This window comes from Sander lucioperca, chromosome 15, assembly GCF_008315115.2.
Source record: "Sander lucioperca isolate FBNREF2018 chromosome 15, SLUC_FBN_1.2, whole genome shotgun sequence".
Classification (NCBI taxonomy): domain Eukaryota; kingdom Metazoa; phylum Chordata; class Actinopteri; order Perciformes; family Percidae; genus Sander; species Sander lucioperca.
The window spans coordinates 13583553-13605719 of NC_050187.1; the positions used below are offsets into that span (position 1 = coordinate 13583553).

At 39.9% G+C, this 22167-nt stretch overlaps 1 protein-coding gene across 2 annotated transcripts in view; it reads right to left on the minus strand.

The window, feature by feature from the left end:
• zmp:0000000755 (phosphofurin acidic cluster sorting protein 2) overlaps positions 1-21002 on the minus strand; it is a 54654-nt gene extending 33652 nt beyond the window's left edge. Inside the window, exon 1 of one of the 2 annotated variants that reach the window (XM_031284070.2) lies at positions 20665-21002. In XM_031284070.2, the coding sequence (XP_031139930.1) occupies positions 20665-20876 (212 nt within the window). In that variant the 5' untranslated portion in view covers positions 20877-21002. The remainder of the gene's footprint in view (positions 1-20664) is intronic. The other variant, XM_031284072.2, reaches the window with a different exon arrangement.
• Positions 21003-22167: the final 1165 nt, after the last annotated feature.

Here is a 22167-nt window from a genome sequence, read left to right on the forward strand (position 1 = left end):
ACCTTCAACACGGTGAGGGGAATAAATAGGTCACAGGTGAAGATCAATGCAGGAATTTCAATGATGTCCTACCGCAGGCTAATTACAGTAAACGTGCAAATCTTTCTCAATGACATCTTCCATTACTAGCATGGCCATATAAAACAACCGAGTGTCATATCATGTTAAAATGAAAAGTTATTGACTGCTCTGATGGGGGGGGGGGGGGGTACCCACTAGGTGTGTGAGCACTTTACAGCTAATAGGTTTAGCCTGTATGGCATCACTCACACTGAGTAGTTCTGGCCCATCTAAGCCCATTAGTGCGTCCAAGTCACTCGATGTGCCGTCATTAACTGTTGGCCTTTTCGGCCTCTAAAATAAAGCGAGGCCATTAGAATACAAAGCCATTTGCCTCTTTTAGAGTATACAGACTGCTCAAAGTGACGTAGAAATATAACTAAGGAAATGTATGGAGGTGTTCTTATTTGTGTGAAGTGTGAAGAAAAAGAATTAGACAAACAACCTCAACTATAGAGAAAAGACTATAAATCTGCATTGAAATATCTACAACAGGAACAGCTCCTCAACCACAGCTACTGTATTCCACACAGCCATGACAACATCAACACTATCTTTTTTTTACCTGTCCATTAATGCATTTTTATGGATTAACCTAGGCACAGGGAGGAGGATAATAAATCAACAAAGAGTGTGAAGCCCTATGACAAAAATCAAACTTAAAAACCCCAGGACTTTTAATTCACTCCTTATTAGACAGGGCATAAAGAGCTCTAGGCAGCAATGAATATTGGTTTAAACCTTATGCACGTCATCATTATTGGATGTTATTAGGCGGAAAAGGAACTGAGAGCTTCTGCTGAAGTCACTGAGTTACGAAAGACGGTGCGTCTGAGGCTACTCTCAAATCCTTTCACTTTTATCTGTCCTAGACAAACAAAACAACTTATCAGGCAGTACACTCAAACAGCCGTGGTCAAATATTTGACTTCTGATAAGAGGCCTGTGATTGTGGGTTATATAGCATGGTGCATTATCTTTTCTTGGCTGCTTCATCCATCTTCTCATTACAGCAATAACAAGGGCCCTGTTCAGACCTGGCCCTAACATGCGTCTTGGGTGATCCGATCACAAGTGAACAGCTCTGAGTGCGTCAGTACACACCTGGCATTAGAATGCGTCTCCACATGTGCCATGAGTGGCCACTTGTGACTGGATCTCACTTCCCCGCTAAATATGCAAATAAACATGTACATCATTGCCATTTGCAAAGACCAAATGCATTGTTGTTTTTAACCAACGGGGGGGGGGGGGGCAGAATGCACTTCCCGTGCCTAGTCTGTCGGAAATTAAAAGAAGAAATTAAAACAATACAGACTGGTCCTATTCCTTGGTGTGTTCCAGCCAAATCAAATCGCCAAAGATTTTTGACGTACTCGTAACATATCTCTATTGTCTTTTTTTGAAAATTTCAGACGACAAAGCCAGCTTACGTGATTTGAGAACTCTATACCTACGCAGTGGACAACAGTTGAGTAGGCAGTCCTTTAATGTGGCCCAGGACACATGTGTACACACTGCTAAAACAATGTGGCCATTCCACTTCCGAATGTGGTCTAACAATCAAATCTCAACGCGTCTTGGGTGCATTCACACCTGTACTTAAAGCTGTCCACTTGTGAGCAGATAACCCGAGACACACGTTAATGCCAGGCCAAGAAGACTTCAGGAGAAAAAGTAACAAATAGGGCTGCAACTAACGATTATTTTCATAGTCGATTAATCTGTTGATTATTTTCTCGATTAATCAATTAGTTGTTTGATCTATAAAAATGTCAAAAAATGGTGAAAAATGTGGATCAGTGTTTCTCAAAGCCTAAGATGACGTCCTCAAATGTCTTGTTTTGTCCAACACTCAAAGATATTCAGTTTACTGTCACAGAGGAGAGACGAAACTAAAAGATATTCACATTTAACAAGCTGGAATCAGAGAAATCTTATTTTTTTTTAATAAAAAAATGATTCAAACGATTAATCGATTATCAAAATAGTTGGCGATTAAGTTAATAGTTGACAACTAATCGATTAATCGATTCATCGTTGCACCTCTAGTAACAAACATTTAAAGCTTTCACAGTTCAAGGAAGGTCCAGGTTTACCACTTCATCACTTAACGCTTTTTAGATCGACTGAATCACCAGTGACACAGAGAGGCTAAAAAGAATGTATAACACACGTGTGCAACTACACCTACATATCATACACACAAATGTTTTACAACTGAATGGAGGAGATAGTCATGTTGCCATGTCTCTCTCTCTTTCTCCCTTCCAGTGCAGACTGAATAACTTGGCTCATCCGTATTAAAGCGTTGCTGGAACATCAGAGGAAACCAAATCAATTGTGGGAGGTTGATTAAAGGTGGACAGCATGGGTGGAAGTCAGAGAGCAGAGCCCAGGGACACACACACACACACACACACAGATAATAATCCTTTTTGTTAGCCCCTTTCTGACCTCACCCTCCCCTGAGTCAGGCTGGCTTTTTTTTAACACACACACACACACACACGGGGCCTCACACAGGTTTCTCTGATGTCGGGTCTCAAAGAGAATTGGCCCGACACCAAGCTTTGGACACTCCCTACTTTGAGTTTGTCTCTTTGGTAAAATGATAGGTCTGTCTGGAGACTGCTTATGTGACAGCAGACATAGTTTGTATTACACTGACATCAAAAGGTAATTTTTAAAAAGTAAACCCCAAATCTGAAATCAACTCCACAGACACTGCATCAGATTTGAGAAGATGTCACTGGCGGCATGTGAGGGAATAATCATTGTGATGAAGGCGAGAACAAAAAGAAGTCAATCACATAGGGATCTTTCTTCACATGATGATGAAAATTAAATCTTGAAGAGCTATACATATTTAATGTTCCCACAATGAAAATCCTTGTGGAACTCATACAGCTACAGTTGACAACAATGCTTTTGGGAAGAATTGTTTCAGAAAGTCTAGCTTACTATGTTAAAAAATACAAAATACTTCCATTATATGTATTTCACAACATCCCTCAAGAGTGTTTCTCGTCTGGACTGGTGTCAACAAACAACACAGATCCCGTCTACATCAACATCCTTCAAAGCCATCAGTCCGAGATATGCTGGCGTGCAAGAGTACATGTGGCTACTATCTCTGTGCTATTTCTGGACCACTTTAGTGACAGCAGCATCTCAAGTAACTTGTTATTGAAACACTCTTAGGTTTAAGAGCCTACAAAGAGACATCAGCTCAGTCGTCAAAGCCTTATGTTGAGATATGGCTGCTTGCACATACTGAGTGTCAATGCTTATGTTCTAATCTCTTTGTCTCAGTTGAAAAGACTGTAGTAGTGATCTTACCATCTCAACATTTATAGGGCCGAAAAGAAGAAAAAAAATGAATCATGCAAATATGGACATGGTGCTCATACACTATAAATGAATGTGCATGGCACCGAGAGAGAGGCCAACAAAGCCTTTTTAATTGAATGATATGCTGCCTAAACAAAAACACACTTTTGTAATTCTTTTCCCCCTGGTCAGCATTCTAGTTGATGTTTTGCCAGTTCCATGCCCTCGGATCACTGCACAGCAATGGTCAGAGGCACAAAGCAGGGGGGATGAGGAGGATGGAGGATAAGTGATGTAACAGAGGGCTGAATGAAAAAGACACTGTCTATGTTTGGTATGTGCTGGGGGGGGGGGGGAAGGAAAGCTAGAAGAAAAAAAAAAAAGACTTCAAGTAATGCTTTTAGTGCTTTCAATGGGCTATTTCTCGTATTCTCTGCTTGAGATGTGAAGGCGGTCACATTCTTTTAATAAAACATGCTTGAACATAATGCTCTGTGTGAGATTCTTAAGGAAGCTGTGTATGGTGCTTGCTTGTATGTGGGGGACTGACCAAAAAAGCCCTTTCTCTCCAGTCAATGCCATTGCTTAGGGAAGGCAGAGCACTTTGTTCTTTCATAACACTATTATTTGTTCATGTTTAGTTACATAATTTAGTCCAAATAAAGGGAACGCTGGACTAAAAGCTACTTCTGAATATTTTATTCTCCTACAAGAAAAACGGGGGCAAATCTATTCACGGCGAGGCATATGGAACTGGCGAGATTTGCTCAGGGAGCAATACACGGACGTTTCCTTTCTTTATATTTTATTCATGGCCTTTCAATCATATTGTAAACAAACAGAAAAGGCGCAAAACAAAGCCCTACATTCTCAAATCCATACCCACACCACCCACATGAATAAATCATCCTCTTTACATTTTTGGTTTCAATTTCAGTTTTTAGATATGGGAAAGAAATGGAGATTGTAACACACTGAGGCTAGAGAGGGAACATAGAAGTAATTAAAGAGAATAATGGTAGGTAATTTAAATTCATTTTTTAATCCAACCTACATTAGGAGCGATGAAGACAAATCCACAAAGATTGAAAGGACCGTTTTTAACAACTTCACACAGTAGAATGTGCCATACAAGCTTAGCCTGCACTTAGGCTTGCACGCAAAAGCTAGTTTAACCCCCAAATATCTGGTTGTACAGTATGCGCCAGATGGCCATATGCTGGTTGGGCTTTAATTCCCTCAATGAAATCTTCTCAAGCTCACAGTGACCAGGGTACACAAAGAACAAGAGCAAGCTATTCATTTGGCAAGGCTGGATTTCTGTGACTGTTAAGTTAATGTGTGATTCACAACTGAATGGTCACAATAACAACAGGACTCAAAGGTTAAAAGTAAAATAAGACTGGAATCAAACCAACCTTTGAATATATAAGTAGCCTTCATATGATGGCTTGTGATGTGCCAAATAGGGTTTGTAAAGCCACAGTCATAGGCTTGATGGGGGACAAGTCGTGTTTCTGTTTTGACTTTTTGATTCTAAACACATTGCTGAATGTCAGAGGTCGGCATTAAGGCAGAAATTACAAATATATCTTTTAATCTTTTATATTTGTGACAAACATTTCACATCAGGCATTAATTCTCATCATGCAAAACAACAGATGGTGTGCACTCATTAACTACAACACAATACAAAATATTTTGTAATGAGATGGCAGCTTAAAGCCTGGTCAGAAGTCGTGTGATTAAGCTAAACAGAGCCCTTACAATGTTATTTAGACATAGGCCTAAAATGATGTGATCATTAAACACTAACCCTTGTAGGCTTGACAGGTGGCTGTCAAAAGTGTCACCCTGCCTGCAGCATATAGCCTTATTTTACCTTTATTTTACCAGGGGAAAAAAAAAAAAAAAAATCACATTGAGATTAATTTACTCATCCTGAACGTTAGTTACTATGGATTCTTATGTTGCCCAGGTTTTAATGGTGGTAAACAAATATCAAACATGAAATGAAACATCTCGGCTTGTTCTGTAGCATAATCCACAGGATGGGAGGTATTTCTCATTGATAATTCTTGAATGCACCTACTAATAAAGCCTCCTCTCTCCATCTGTATGCTCACTGTGTTCCGACAGCCATATTTTAGCCAAGCTAAATGCTGGCTAAATGCACAACTCAAACCTCATGCACCAATCCTGCTTATCTTTGGATTGTTGGAGGTAACTTGAGCACCTGAGGAAACCCACATGGACACAGGAACAACAAGCAAACAACTCTACACATAGATCCAAACCCATGACGGCCCATATTATAAACCCAAAGGCAAGGTGCTAGGTGAAATGGTAAGAAATGGTTACTTGTATTGAATACTGCTGAGAATGGTATAGAGCTGGCAGAAATCATTCCATCTGGCTATGGTAGTTAAGATGCAACCACACATCCATCGACCGTTTTTTAATATCCCTCATTCAACATGTAGTTTTTGTCAAGTCATTGCTAGGATGGATTATAGCTTTGTTCGGCCAGCTGCTGCAGACACAAGCTTCAATGGAGCGATTTGGTGCAAACGAGAAGGCATGACAGGTGTCATCACTCAGGTATGAAACCAACCTGAGGGACGTGTTATGATAAGACGAATAGATCCGGAAGCAGATAATCCGGTTGTTTCCGAGAAAAGAGGACGTAATAGCTGCACTCATAGCTGTCATAATACGCTGTAATATGCTCTTTGTGAACTCTGTGGTCATGAGGCTTCGCAGAGCTGTGGCAGAATCTGACTGTAGTCGGGATTACCAGCACATTGTATGTAATACTACACAGGGCTGGTGCCTTAAACTCAGTGCAAGATTTTATTTCCGTTTAATATTTTAAGCTAGTGCGTTCCCTCAAACGCCCATTTGAAAAAAATATTTATGTCTGTGAAGTGTGAATCAGAGGTTTGACCAGTATGCTCTTGTTGTGAGGGTGGTTTGGTACAAGTCTTTTCTCTGATAATAAAGGGTATGCTAGCAAGTTGTGTATTCTTACTATTGAGAAATATAGGGCAGAAGAATTCAGCTTGTTTGATACCAGGAAACACAATAATGGGGTGAACCTGTCCTCATGTTTCATCATCAAGTCAAGCACATGCTGTGAGAAAGAGTTCTACTGGAGGTAAGCCAAACTAACAAAGTACTTATGAACATAAGATACACGTGATCCCACACTGTGGTTCATCAGACTACCATGTGCTTCTTTCTCAACTCTTCAGCCTCTTTGATACCAATTACAACCCTGTGCTGCATTCATTACCTCAGTGATCTCACAATCATTTCCAGGAACTCAGTACATGGCTGGCATCCTTTGTTGCAGTGCTAAACAGCTCTTTTGTTCAGCCTCGACCACAAACTGATGAGGTCAGCAGGGCCCGTGTTTGTAGTGTCCATGCAAGACAAGATCCGACCAGACACGGCATGTTTACAGGCAAGATCGGAGCCAAAGTAAGACACCTTGTCAAGATCAGCTACAGTACACCATAACAGACTAAGAGTGAAAACATACCGGGCGCGTAAGTGTCGCGTATAGGTATAGCCCATGTAGCGTAGGTACATGCCTGATCCCACAAAGCAATCCTTCTCCTCTCGGCTCTCTCTCTTTCTCTCTCTCCGATAGAAAGAGACAGGATGAGTGTGGAACATTGTGGTAATTGTAGCCTGTGTGTGTGTGTGTGTGTGTGTGTGTGCGCACTCACGTCTTGTGCAAGAAATAGAGGAGACGGCAAAATGGTCGCTGCAGCACACGGGCCGACGCGGACGCTACGCGCCCGGTATGAACGGACAGATTGGATAACATGGGCGGCAAAATAAAAATAGCTGCGCTACCTAGCATGCAGAAAATGATAATCCTTTTGGTCTAACTACTGCAATCCACATTAGGGCTGCCACCTCTTAGTCGATTAGTCGACTAATCGGTCGTTTTGGTCTTAGTCGACTAAGATTTCTTTAGTTGATAAGTCATTTTTTATGCTTATTCATGCTTAATTACTCATTTCCAAGAAACTTATGAGCACATTTCTGGTAAACACAAGATTTAAAGTGGTGCTTTTGCAGGATTAATTGTGGAGAAACTCAGTTTTACAGATGGTTCATTAACTACATTTATATTGTGCTTTTCTAGTCTTAATCACCTCTCAAAGAGCACAGCTCTGTCGATTACATCAACTAATCGATTAATCGACAAAATCATATAAGTGTTAGTCGACTAAGAATTTCTTTAGTCGAGGACAGCCCTAATCCACATTACATCCTCTTACTAAGGGCAGACCTTCAAGTTCATGCCTGATGCATCCAAGGACTTCATAATGAATGAGTCTACAGTACCAGTCCAACAAATGCAGGTGAATCCTGTGAGGGCCACGGCCTCTGACAAGGTTATGACTGAGCTTTGAAATCCTATGAAGGTGGATGGTCTGCCTGTCAGGAATGTTCCTTTGCCTGGAGTCTACTGGTAGGATCAAAAGCTCAAGAGCAAAGCCCTGTTTAAAACAATCTCTCTGTCTAGCCTACTGACCAGGGAAATACACCTTGAAAAAAAGAAAGCAAGTGTGTAAACAGGACACATGCCCATTTATTTATGGGGTTATAACGTCAAGACACACTGTTAATGTGAAGGCAGTTTCCTGACAATTTAAAAATTGCAGAACAGGTAACTTTGTTGCCAGGGATGGATGAATAACAATGACAATGTTGCTCAATACTAAGCAGCCATTTTTATGAATGTGAAGTCATTCCTACTAGGAAATATATGGAATTGCAAAACAGCATGAATAAATTCAAATGTGCACAGCATGTCAGGGTCCAGTATTTATAGCTTGCTTGTATAATTCATCTTAACAAAAAAAAGCCCTGATGAATGGGCTGGATTGGGCAAGGATGACAATGCTATGGAAAAGGATGTTGATGAAAGCCTTCCCGACATCTGCATTGACGATGGGAGCTTTTACACATCAGAATCACACCTTAAAATTTAGCTGAATAGATTAAAATGTACTATTAACTGTTAGAAATCTAAGAGCTGGCAAAAACTAGGCCTATACCTAATGCCATTAATGTTGTTAGAGGGTGTAAAACTGAGCAAAATTAGGTGCTGCCTTTGAGTTCAATTTACACAGAGCTGACATTTCATCTATTCAGGTTTACTATTTCATACTGCCATATGGTGCCTCTGATTAGCTTTAGACTGGATTAAGTCTGCCCTTTAACTCCCTGCAGCCACCGTGATCATATCTGTCTTTATGCTCTCATTGACCAGAGATTTTACAAAAAACAGATCTGACACCCTCAGCCCTTATCTGCCTGTAAACAAAGACAGAGTGGCTATGTTACGAACATATTTCTGCTGAGGAATATATATATATATATATATATATATATATATATATATATATATATATATATATATATATATATATATATATATATAGAAAATATAAGTTTAGGAATAAAGAAAGGTTGTGTATTGTCTGTGCCAATGATGCTAGCTGCAGTGAAGCTGACAAACAGACCTTCCACAACTGTGCTCAAAACTATTTTCTGCAATGTATACAACACTTAAAACAATAACGAAGGGTCACTGTGAACTAGGGCTGCCACCTCTTAGTCGATTAGTCGACTAACCAGTCGTTTTGGTCTTAGTCGACTAAGATTTCTTTAGTTGATAAGTCATTTTTTATGCTTATTCATGCTTTAATTACTCAATTCCAAGAAACTTATGAGCACATTTCTGGTAAACACAAGATTTAAAGTGGTGCTTTTGCAGGATTAATTGTGGAGAAACTCAGTTTTACAGATGGTTAATTAACTACATTTATATTGTGCTTTTCTAGTCTTAACCACCTCTCAAAGAGCACAGCTCTGTCGATTACATCAACTAATCGATTAATCGACAAAATCATATAAGTGTTAGTCGACTAAGAATTTCTTTAGTCGAGGACAGCCCTACTGTGAACTGTGCAATCAATAAATGTACAATGGTCAGCATCAGCAGATATGATTCTGCTTTAGTTCTTACAATGAAAAAAAAAAAAAAATGCTAAAACTTCACAGGAGTGAATAAACAAGCGATGCATTGCCACTATCATGGCTGTTAAATTGGGCATTTTTTAACATAATCGGCATCGGCCAATATCCCAGTAGCCTATATCAAGCCGATTAATAAGCAGGCGCATCTGCGGGCAGCCTAGTGTTAAAAACATGAATAGGCGACATTTTTTACAGCGTACCCAGACCAGCTGCCTCCAGCCCCTCCCCTCGTGAATTCTTGCCATGTGTCTCGCACAGACACTTCAGGTTCAGACGCTACCGTTAGCAGTAGCATGTTGCTGGTGTTCTTGCCTTGGGATTAACTGTACTAATAAAACCGTACAAAACACCGCGGCCACACCGCTGTGGAAGCTCCCCGAATATCATTTATCAGAGTCTGGTTGTTACCCCTGTCCGTGGCAGTCTCATCCACTCCTATAACGGAGCTAACTGGAGCTAACCGCTAACGGAGCTAATCGTTGCTAACGGAGCTAATCGTTGTTAACAGAGCCTTCAGTTCTCCGTGCCTGTATCCATTAACTGCATCTATGGACTCGAGCACGAATAAAACCCTTAATTTTATTAAATTGGCTGGACGAGTTTTAAATTCCAACTAAGAGTTGTTTGAATGACAGAAATGTGCTCAGATAAGATCCTAATGAGGTCAACAGGACATGTAACAGTAGGGTCCCTAAACAGATAAAACACTTCAACAAATGAACAATGATCTAACAAACAAGGTGATCAAGAATTAACTTTAGATAGCCCTAGTCTTATGTGATTCAACAGGAGTTAGGAGGAAATAGTGTTGAGATTAATAATAGGCTATGTCACTTTCTGTGAAGCAGATTATCAGAAGTTTAATAAGTGCACAAACTTTATTTTTTCATTGAAAGGTTTATTTGACAAAGTTTATTTTCTTCTTACCTGTTTCGTTTATTTAATAGGCCTATATTTTTCATACATTATTTATACAATATAGGCTACAGTATGTTTTTACATTATACATTTTTAATTGAAGTAGGCTATAGGCTACACGTGTAGATTGGTGAAGTGTTCAATAAATGTTTTTGTTGAGAAATTCTGTGTATATTAGTGTTACATTTTATCTTTCAAATAGAGGTTTAAAAACAAGCACATATCGGCCAAAATAAATCGGCAGCATTAATCGACCATCGGCTGACCTTGATTTCTAAAGATCGGCATCGGCCAGAGAAAAACCATATCGGTCGACCTCTAGCTGTTAATATCCACCACTGCTGCTGACTGGTGCATGTAATTATACTGTTTTGGCACTATTACTTGAAATGAACAATAACAGACCAAACATGCTTTCTAAGCCCCCAGCTTAATATGTCCAAGTGACTAATGTGCTGAATGTGTCAGAGCTCCAGTTTCTCCAGAGTTTCTGTATACAGTTTCTCTGTATCCATGCAGTAGTAATTCTAACACCAGTGACGGTTGTGGGTGAAAATGGAAAGGTGAGGCTAATTAGGCCAGAGTAATAACACAGCTAACAATATGCTGCCAAATAACAAAAAAATGTAAAAGACCTGCTGTAGAGATGGACAACTTTAATCTGAAAAGAAACACCATGACTGAAATCAACAAGTGACATAATGCCCTAATCAGGACTGGTAGAGGGGAAGATCATGTTTAGAGGAAGTACAGACTGTGAAATACAAAAGAGAAAATGTGCAATAGATTTTCAAAAAAGATGCTTAGTTTTAATGACAGACCCCACTCTGCCTGGTGGGCTTGCCACTAGCAGTTATCAGTTTCTCTTCACTGACCACTGACAAGCAAAGAAAACAGGCTACACCCTCCGACAACTGCAATGGCTGCACCTGATTGGACGAACGCTTCACGTGGGGCTGTCTGCACCCGAATTTCAAAACAGACCACCATGGTGGCCCATTTGGAAACTCTCTTATTTTACAAAAATAGTTAATGGAGCACAGAAAGCGGCGCTCTAGTGTGGCTTTATTTTACGTTGAAAAAGCTCGGTAAAACTGCAACCCACCATTGAATCAAAATAAAACTTTCCTCTTATTTGTGAAAATAAGCATGTGACCCGTTTCAACTCCACCCCTTAAAGAATTGGAATCGAGAATCGATAAGAACCGGAATCGAATGGAAGAATCGGAATTGAAATCAGAATTGTTAAAATCCAAACAATGCCCAACCCTAGGAGCGGGCAACTCGACACCCCGCTTCTCGAAAGTCCCCGGAACTCTACAAGAACGCAACGCACTGCTGCTCACATAGACAATGAATCAGAAGCGTATAGTATAAAGTATACTTATATATTTATAAACTATAAATAACACTTGGCACTGGACACATACCATGAGTCAGGCAGCACGATAATTTGATGTTTCCTACTGAGAATCTCGATATTTTTAATTATCAAAAGTTTCTTTGTGTGGTACCAAAAGTTTATTACTGGATAATCATTTAAGGGGCCAGTATACTCCAGTATACTTTCGGATGGTCGAATAGCTTACCCACATTAACCGATACTAGTGCAGGGCCTGTTTGGAGCTATGTGTGCAACAAAACAACGTGCTGGAGAGCCCAAGAGCCTGGGCTTTCATCTAACATTTGTTTGTGTACAATTAATGTCATCATTTGCATGCAGGACAGACAGTGATCACTTTTTGGCATGACACCGGTAGAAGACATGCTTGGGCTCTCCCTTCACACACAGACGATTCCTCAATTTATAGTTAGATTGTATGCAAATACAGTATTTGTCACACACGAGTTTTAATGAAATGTTTTGTCTGAGGTTTTTATTTTGTAGTCATTCCATTAAACATGCTTGTGAAAGTCACCTTCTCTCACAGTAATCTTCCATGTCAGAGGCTCAGTCATGTTTAACTAATTACTTTATGTATGTCTTAATAGATCATGTGTATATTACAAAAACATTTTTTTTTTCTTTTGGCCATTTTTGTGTTTTTTTTCTGCACTCTTGCCTAAATTCTAAGTTGTTGTCCATTATCCCATCTTCTTTCAGTCACTCTTTTTTTCTGATTTGTACTTGTCTGGAGACAGTAACCTTTAAATAAAAATCAACACATTTAAAAAGAAAAAAAAAATTATATATATATATATATATATATATATATATATATCTATATATCTATATATCTATATATATATCTATATCTATATATCTATATATATATCTATATATATATATATATATATATCTATATCTATATCTATATATATATATCTATATCTATATATATATATATATATATATATATATATATATATATATATATATATATATATATATCTCAGGGTTCATACGCATTTTAACCAATACTTTAATGACTTTTTGGCAAATTTCCATGACTATGTATTCCTGAAAATGTCAGTCGACATTATACAATTAGAATAAAAATCTGTGTTAAAGTTTACCCTCAGAGGTTTAACAATAAAATGAATGAAATTAATTTTTTTTTTTTTTTTTTTTAAATCGATTATTAACTTATCAGAATCGATAATCGAATCGTTCTAGAGAGAATCACGATGCATCTAAGAATCGATTATTTTTCCCACCCCTAGTCTGCACCGCACCTCTGTGTGTGTGTGTGTGTGTGTGTGTGTGTGTGTGTGTCAGAGCTGAGCCCGCTCTCTGTGAAACATGCAGAGAGGACAGAGAAGCTTGTGCTTATGCGCTCTCAGGTGCTGAAATTTGGCACTGCTTGATTCAATGTGAATCGGTCCTTGGTAGTATGTAATTCTGCACTTGTGCACTGATAGCGTGAGACAACTTTTCACCTCGACAACAAATATTGCCACGTTTTAATATCGCGAGATCTCGTGGGACGATCCCGTCACACCTCTAATAACAACACATAGCTTTTTACCATTAATTTTGAATAATTATGTAACCCTACCCCTACCTGTGTTTGTTTACAAGAGTAGACTCTACTAGAATGCAGCACAGGAGCTCTGACTGCCATCATGAAAATGTTTCATGTTTTCAAATGATCCGTCATGTACTCTCATCCACGCCACAGTGTTTTGTATCTGAAATAATGGTCTCTGTGTTGCTGCTGGCACATATACAGATCAGGAAATGCCTGAATGGGAGAGGTGGGAAATAAGTAGAACAAGAACAAGAGAGAAATGAGCTGAGAGACATTGTCCCCAAAGTGATTATTTTGACAGGATCCTCCCCGTGTCAGAGGACAGTTTCCCTTGCTTTGCTTGTTGGATCAGGAAGTTGGATCTCTCACTAGCAGAGACCCTGGTATCCACCCACACACAAATCTGGCCTTTCTCCCATTCTGAGGTCCAGGCAGGGGGAAACAAACTTTTCTTCCCTTTGTGAGGAATTCAACATGAGCATTCAGCACATTCACCGTCCAATGTGAAGCTCTGAGCCAGATCAGCAAAACTTTTCAACAGAGTGGGCAATCCACAGCTCCAATCCTACCACCCCCCCCCCTCCCAGAGAGCAGGTTGTTGGTCAACAACCAGAATACAAAACAGGGCTGAATGCAGAGCACAGCAGCCCGGCTTCGGCTGCACCACCAGCTCTCTAGTCACCAGGAATGTGAATGTTTCCCAAGGAAATTCCTCCTTCTCCAGGAAGGCAGGGAAGGAAACCAAGAGAATTGTGACACATTTCAGGAAGTGGGAGTGAGCATGAAAAAGAGGGGAGTGAAGGTGCTGATTGGTCTACTGTTATCAAAGCGTGTGAACGGCATGTAGCCATGTTAGGACTGATTTTATTCAAGGATACCATGGTCTCACATTGCCAGACCTATCTCCACAGCGCTGCGCAGGAAGGTCTGGCAACAGGAGCATACACTCCTGGATAGGAGAAAAAAACAGTCAGGGGTTGGTTTCTTTAAACCAATCACAATCGTCTTAGGGCGGCGCTAAGCTCTGGACACAGCGAGCGTGTCTCTGCAAAATGGTCTCGGGAAGGAACTTGTTTAGGTGGAACATTTGCACCCCAGGGGTAACTCTTTGATAAAAGAGGAGTTAAGTTCATCAGCAACATTTAGAACAGTGGATCATTTTTCAATCAGCGTGATCCAACTACGGAACAGTAACTGGATTATTCTTGTACAGCCCTAAAACCAATCAGCATAAAATATGCAATTCAACGTTAAAAACTCTCATGGAGTAAGAGAGGAACAGTATAATCAAAGTGTGACAAGGTCCTGGACACTGAGCAGCTGTTTGACTTTTTTTTCTGAGCCTATATGTTCTGCATCAGATGTCAATACTGACGGTATGGCCGAAGAAAGATTGTAAACATGACGCAGACTGACATACTGTAGAGTGCTGTGTCACATTTTTAAAGGGCACTGGAGAAGGCTGATGGTCCTTATTTATGATTGCAAAAGGAAGCAGGGGATTACGCAGACAGTGTCTGTGTGCAGCATCAGATTACTGGCTCTTCTTTTACTGTTATGAAATCAGATTACTGCAGCTCCCCTGCTGGGAAAAACAATATCCAAGCCTTGAGATGGAGGGGTTAGTGAGGAGGTGAAAGGAGACAGTAAGCCCATATTATTTGACTGACAAGGCTGTTTTATTTGTATCCTAATTTAATGGTTTCATTGTAGGTCTAAAAATGAACAAACAGAGAATTAGACATTGAATCAAAGAGATTAAGGCCAGGGATGATACTTCAGTTAACAATTCAACCTTCCAGATATAATAAAAAGCTGTGTGCATCACAGTATAAGGGTATATGTAGGTTATATGTAGACTTAAGGGTAGGGATGTCCCGATCAGGTTTTTTTGCCCTCGTGTCCGAGTCATTTGATTTTGAGTATCTACCGATACCGAGTCCCGATCCTTCTATAATATATATAAAAAAAAGAATAAAGAAGAGCGAAAAAACAGATCCAGGATGTTCCTTATTTTTAATTTAATTCACCTTATTTTAACATTTAACAACTCTGTTAACAAACAGAGCTCTTCTGTTGCATATCTCACAGTTTGCTATGGCAATTTTGTTGTCATCAACTTTATAATACCTCCAGACCGCAGACACTCGCGGTTTCCGCTTCAAGCTGCTTCCGCGTTCTACTTTGCCGGCATTTAACCAATAGCTTACTCTGTGCCACCGCATAACTATAAATGTGTTAAAAAATAATGAGAATATATATCCGAGTCCTGATCAGGAGGTAACGTCCGATTCCGATCGAGTCTGAAACCACGTGATCGGGCCCGATTTCCGATCACGTGATCGGATCTGGACATCCCTACTTAAGGGTGATGGCTTCATATTCACTGACCTATAGGGGTGTGCAAAAAAAAAAAAAAACGATTCACATTCAAATCGCGATTCAAGCTCTACCGATTCAAAATCGATTCACAGAATTCCAAACATCGATTCATATTTTTTAATAAAAAAAAAAAAAAAAAAAACGATCACATGGGAAAAGTAACTACATTTACATAATGTGAATCGTTTTTTTAAAATCAAGAATCGTTTTTGAATCAAAAATCGATTTTGAATCGAATGTTGAGCCTGAAAATCGATATTGAATCGAATCGTGACATTTTCTGAATCGAGCACCCTTACTGACCTAGAACAAAGAATACACAATAATGTTGCTCTAGTCCAGGCCTGAGTTTGTTGTTGTTTGTCTGATGTATTTGCTGACTTATACACATCAGTTTGATCCAATATACAGAATTGGGGCAGAAGAAACAAACATCTGACCAGAGCCTGCAGCAGAGTACACTCAATTACTATCCAGATAAGGCTGTGCCACTCACAAGAATAAGGTCATCTCCGGACTCACATGAATCAAACGGACAGAAAGAAGGATGCTCTGCTCACCCGAGATAAACGTCAGAGGAAGAGAGATGTTGTTGATTTTGTAGCTTGTGAGAAAACCTTTGAGATATCTTCACCTCTCTGAACCCAGATAGTGAAACTTAAGAGACAAACACATATTTGAAGTAAAAATACCACGGACTGAAAATGTGCAAAAAAATAATAATTCAAGAACGGTTATTTTGAAAGCCGTAAATCGGTAACCATAACAACTCCCCTACCATTTTGGAAACTTGTATGGCAAGCATGACAGAATTGCTTAGTTGCCCCCATCATGTTAGTGATGAGGGTTTTGACACCAAGTTGTAAAAGATCTTTGAACTCGGGAAGACAACCCTTGCATGCTGGTACACATTCTTTACTGTTAGTACATAAACATAGCACCATCTTGACCTCTGCATTAGTGTCATTCCTGCAAATATATATCTATGGCAAGGCCATTTGGATTCCTGAGCAGGCTGCTAAACCCCTGGTATATAGTAGTAATGTTTCCTTTCAAAAAGCAAATTTTAAGCAAACTATTGAAATAGAAAGAAATGTGAATTAGGCGTTTCCATGAACTGGTTTGGGGTTATTAAACTAGACTATGCAAAGCGTAGGCTGCAGTAGAAGAAGAAGAGGTTGCAAATTGGAAACAACACAAATCGCCTTTGCCATCAAACCTATCTTTGAGAGAAAAATAGAGAGAGGTATTTTGTGTCAATTGGGCAAGATTTTTTTTTTAAGATTATGTTTTGGGCATTTTCGGCCTTTATTTTTGACAGGACAGATGAAGACATGAAAGGTGAGAGAGAGGGGGGATGACATGCAGCAAAGGGCCGCAGGTCGGAGTCAAACCCGGGCCCGCTGCGTTGAGGAGAAAACCTCTATGGGTGTCTAAAAATAAAAATCTGCCTGCCTCTATGGGAATTTAACATAGGGATGTACTTACTTATGCCCCCTGTATTTTGAGGAAGATTATTTATTTATTTACGATACATTATTCATTCACAAAGAAAACTGGTGTCCTTAAAGGTTGGATTTTTCCTAATTTTTTAATTAAGGCATTAAGATCAATTTCCAAAAGATGATTTTTTTTTTATTCCTCTTTTTAGTCAACTTTAGCATGGGTTCATAAACTTATGAGCACCACTGTAAATCACGCTCGCCTTGAACCCTCCCCTGAAACCTCTCAACACTGACTGAAATTAAATTTGAAACTGAAAAAAAAGTGACTTTAATTCTGTGGAAAACACTGACATTTTGCTGGTTCCATACAGCTTCTCTAATGCGATACTTCAAAAACTGCATATGTTTATGGAAACACGGCTACTGTATTCCTGTCCATTTTATCCGAAAGTTGTTTTTGGTTACTTAGCAACATTACTTGACATAAAACAATGGTCAGCTAGGCCTACTTGTTGAGGGTAAAATGGGGAAAAGGCAGGGTAATCCCTCTCTGCGTCCAGCACACTCTCCAGATGTTTTGTGTTACTTTAGAAGATGGTTAACACAAAAAGAAAAAAAAACTCAGCTTATAGGAAAAAAGCTGCCACACTAATACCACATGGTATTAGAAACATTGGAGTGGCAGACTGGCAGGCATGGCAGTGCTGGAATAAAAACAATGCTTCTCCAACTATTCCAATTCCAGTAAAAAGAAGGAGCTGCCACAAAACTTTTCTGGCAGGTAGGAAACAGTCAAATACTGTATCACACACAGCAATAACATTGTATCTGCTAGCTTATGGTTGCATTTAGATATACCAAGCAGCCAAATACTAAAAAGTGCAGGAATAAAAGGCTCCAAATAACTGATATAACGAATATGTCTATGAATCTGGTTTGATCCTGTGTATTAGTCAAGTAGTACATAAAAAGAAAGGCAGAAAAAAAGTTAGAAAATGTCCTAGTTTTTTTAAGAAGTCCTTTAGTGGCCCAGTGCCATAGGTGTGTCAACAGCAAGGCTGTAAGGAACCATAACCCCAGGCTGAGATGGCCTACGAGAATTGACAACATATTTTCCATTCTGAATTAAATATTTCCCCCTACGCATGGCTTTCATTATGGCTACAGGGCTTAGGAGGATCGATTTTTAAAATGCAGCACCATATTAACAACAGCTGTGTGTGATGTTAGCGTATCACAATAAAAAAAACAGTCAATTGCTAACAGCCCTTTGCCCTCATTTGAAACCATGCCACTTAGCTGGACACTCACATTTGCTAAAGGCTAGTAAAAGAACAAACAGCTGCAGACAAAATGGCCCAGCCCCTGAAAGCATGCCAATGCAGAATCCCCGAAACAGGCCTTGGGTTGGGCTCCATGCAAGACCTTTCACACCAGTCTAGGATAAGTGGTCTAAAAACACTTACACTTACTTAGCAAAAAGCTGTGAGCACCACAACTCCAAGTTACTATGTCAAACAAAAACTACAACATGATTTTTTAGCCTAAATAAACAATTGTGTCATACATCATTATCACTCTTCTCCTACATATATCTCACAAATGACCATAGACATCAACAAAGTTGTGTCAGGCTGCTACTGCAGCCTTGTGCTTAACAACGACTGACTCTATGCCTCATTAATAATCCATTCTCATCCTTATTCATCTTTAATACAGCACCTTGTATGTCCTCCACTATGGAGAGAAAGCACATACTGTGGAGGCAGAAACGCCAGGAAATCAATGTGCCATGTATGGTACGCTCTATAAATGCACTGACATGTCTCCTGCTTTCTCTGCTAACCAGCAGTCTTAACATTTAATGGATACAGTTATCAGAAACATGCTCGCTTTGTAGTTGCTTGTACAGTACGTCAGTTTTATCTATTTGTGCCCAAGAAAAGCGCTCTTAAACCTTTAGGCATTTCATGACAGACATTAATGCTCTTTTAGTTTTTGTCATGGAAGACGTGAGATTAAGGTCACAAAATCTAACTGACCTTTCACGAGCTAACATAAAAAAATAATGGAATCATATTTTCACAAAAGGGATGACAATAAAAAGGGTAGTGAGCTGTCAGATTAGAGAGCAATGCTGTCACTTAAAACAACAATCATTATAGTTGGCTTCAAAGCAGCTGAGTTGCCACAGATAAAACAGAATAATATTCAAACAGATTTAAACGATCACCATCACTGTAAATTATCCATGTTTCCCGCATGTTATAATTCCACTGACACTTGCATACTCATGCAGGCACTAAAGTGGAAGCAGGCAAACACACACACATGCACACGCACATTGACTGTGTAGGAAACCCTCCCCTTGCAAGCCCACTTCTCTCCCAATGAGTGGAGCCGATCTAGGTCAAAGCTGATTAATGTGCCCACAGCTCCCTAGAGGTTTCTAGTCAGGTGGCAGCAGTGCCTGCTCACTGACAATATACTGATGCAGAGTATTGCTAAATATTACTGCTATACTCAAAATGAAACTGTGTCATGAGAATAACAGGAATACAATGGGATGACTGCGAGTAACTTTGCATACACTAAAGTGACAATCAAAACAGTTCACTCTGTCCTTGTGCCAGCTGCTATGTCAACCCCATAAGTGGTTGTGATTGTGTTTGTGCTGGTCTTATAGCTGTGTTTGACAGGTTAGCCAACACTGAGCTATGCAGGGGTATCTGAACATAAAACATGTTTGTGAATTTCAAATGGCCAGCCAGCTGTTGAACAGCACATTTTCCCAAACAGCTCATGACACACATTGCTGCTAAAGGAGGAAAAGGATGCCTACTAGTTATGAGACGAACGGCATTCATGTCACTGTATTTATAGACAGTTATGTTGCTATTAGGTGGCATGCATTCCGTCAATCAGTTCAAGCACAGGCCTGCATGGACAAAAGCAAACGTAATATTTGCAAAGCTTTGCCAAGGTAGCCACAACACAGAAAATGAGCAGCAGCAATTACGCTAAACTAGTTAGCTGAACTTTTGTTAACGCTAGCTAGTAGTCATAACGGTCGGAATAAAACTGAATACACCAACTGTTAAGAAAACAATTACACACTTTGAGACAACGTCTACAATATGAATGTACATTAGACATGCAAGCACTGTCCAATTTAGCCAACTGCTTCGTTATTAACAAAAAAAAAAAAATACGATTTTAAGTAAAATGCTTTTAGCACGAAACATGAGAGAAACTCGAGCACCAGTGCTATTTGCTAGGTAGCTTTAGCATTAGCCACATTGCTAGTTAGCGCGCTAGTAAGCCAACCACCCAACACTGTTTTGGAAATGTGTGGCAGCTCGTAGCTATCTCTTCCATAACGTTACAGTCAATGAGGGCGTTGTTTGTCCAACGTTAGCCCAATATGTATTGAACGATATGGTGATTTGTAAACATTGTGGTTTGTGGTAACACAACACTTTTAACGTTACCTTGGAACGCAGCTTGGGGATGATCGGTCTATCTCCCAGGTCGCAAAGAGGTTCATGGGTACAGGCATGCTGTCGGAGCCCGAGCCCAGGACCACAGCCCCGGCTAACGCTCCAGTTTGGAGGGTTGTCGGTGCTGGTCCACCGCCGCCACCGCTGCTCGGGTTCAGGAAAGCGGCCCGGACGCCTCCTCTCTCTACAGCCGCCGCCATCATCACCTCCACTGTCTGGAGAGCAGCTCTAGCTGAGTGTCGGACGAACGCGGGAGCCGCTGAACTCTGTGCTGCCTGCTCCTGCTCCTCCAGACTCCCAGCTCCTCTACACTGACTGGAGATGCTGATAGACGGGGCGGGGCATATCAGTACTGATAGGGGGCAGCACGTCCCTGCTTCTAGGGTGGGACATGTTTACCATCAACCACCAGGCCTCAAAACATATTGCTATGCTCTTTTTACATGTCATGTAAAGATTTATGATATGGCAGGAACATATTATAGGCAGTAATGTTACAGGAAATAGCATTTATAGTCTTGTTCATCTCCACTCCCCCATCATTTCTGTTTTTTGGCTCTGTGAATTGTTAATAAAGAATAATGGGCATAAACAACATAATAATATCAGATTTGCTTACACAGACATGCTAAGTGTCTACTCTGGGCAATGTAGACCTGTAAGCACATCTTCTGGTGAATACACACTTGCCTTCTAAAATTGAGAATAATTTTGTAAGCAGTCTATATAAAATGAAAGGATTTTAAATTGTAACCACATGTAAACTACCATAGGCTACTTGACTTGGTTCTTCATTGCTCATGAATGCAGCATAAATGTAGTTGAAAAAGGTGTTGTGGAGAGGTAAGCCTACATATAATTGTAGTGCAAATATACTGTAAATGCTCGTTGAACAGGTTATTGTAATAAGTGAGTACTTCTAACACTGTTGTGTTTCTGTCAAAAAAAGATACAAACAATTGTTTTCCATGGGCCTTTTTTGGTGGTACAATACCTATAGACACTACAGTGAAGACTTGGACATTGCTGTGCATGGTTATATTATTAAATTGCAATTCCTAAAAAATAATCTGAAAATGTTCACATTTAACTTCCAAGTAGGCAGGACCTGCTTTGATAATAACTACTTTATTCATGATTCGTCATCAGTCTCTGATCATATAATGACACCTGGTCATTGTTCTCATAATGCAGGTGTTGTGAAACCCATTGACAGTAACTGTGACTAAGGACTCAAATAAAGCTGACTTGACTTGACTTGACATGCTCAGGAGGGTTGGGTAACGTGTGTGACAGCCTGTTTCAACTGACTGGGGGGGAAAAAAAATACTTCCTGATTCTGTCAAATGTTTTGCACAATCTGTAGTTTGACATCATTCTTTCATCAAATCATTATTGCTGGCATGTCCACCTTTGCTTATAGACTTTTCCGACTGTTTGTTTAGACCTTCAATAGAGCAGTTAACCATTGGCTCACAAAGACACCCACAGGTG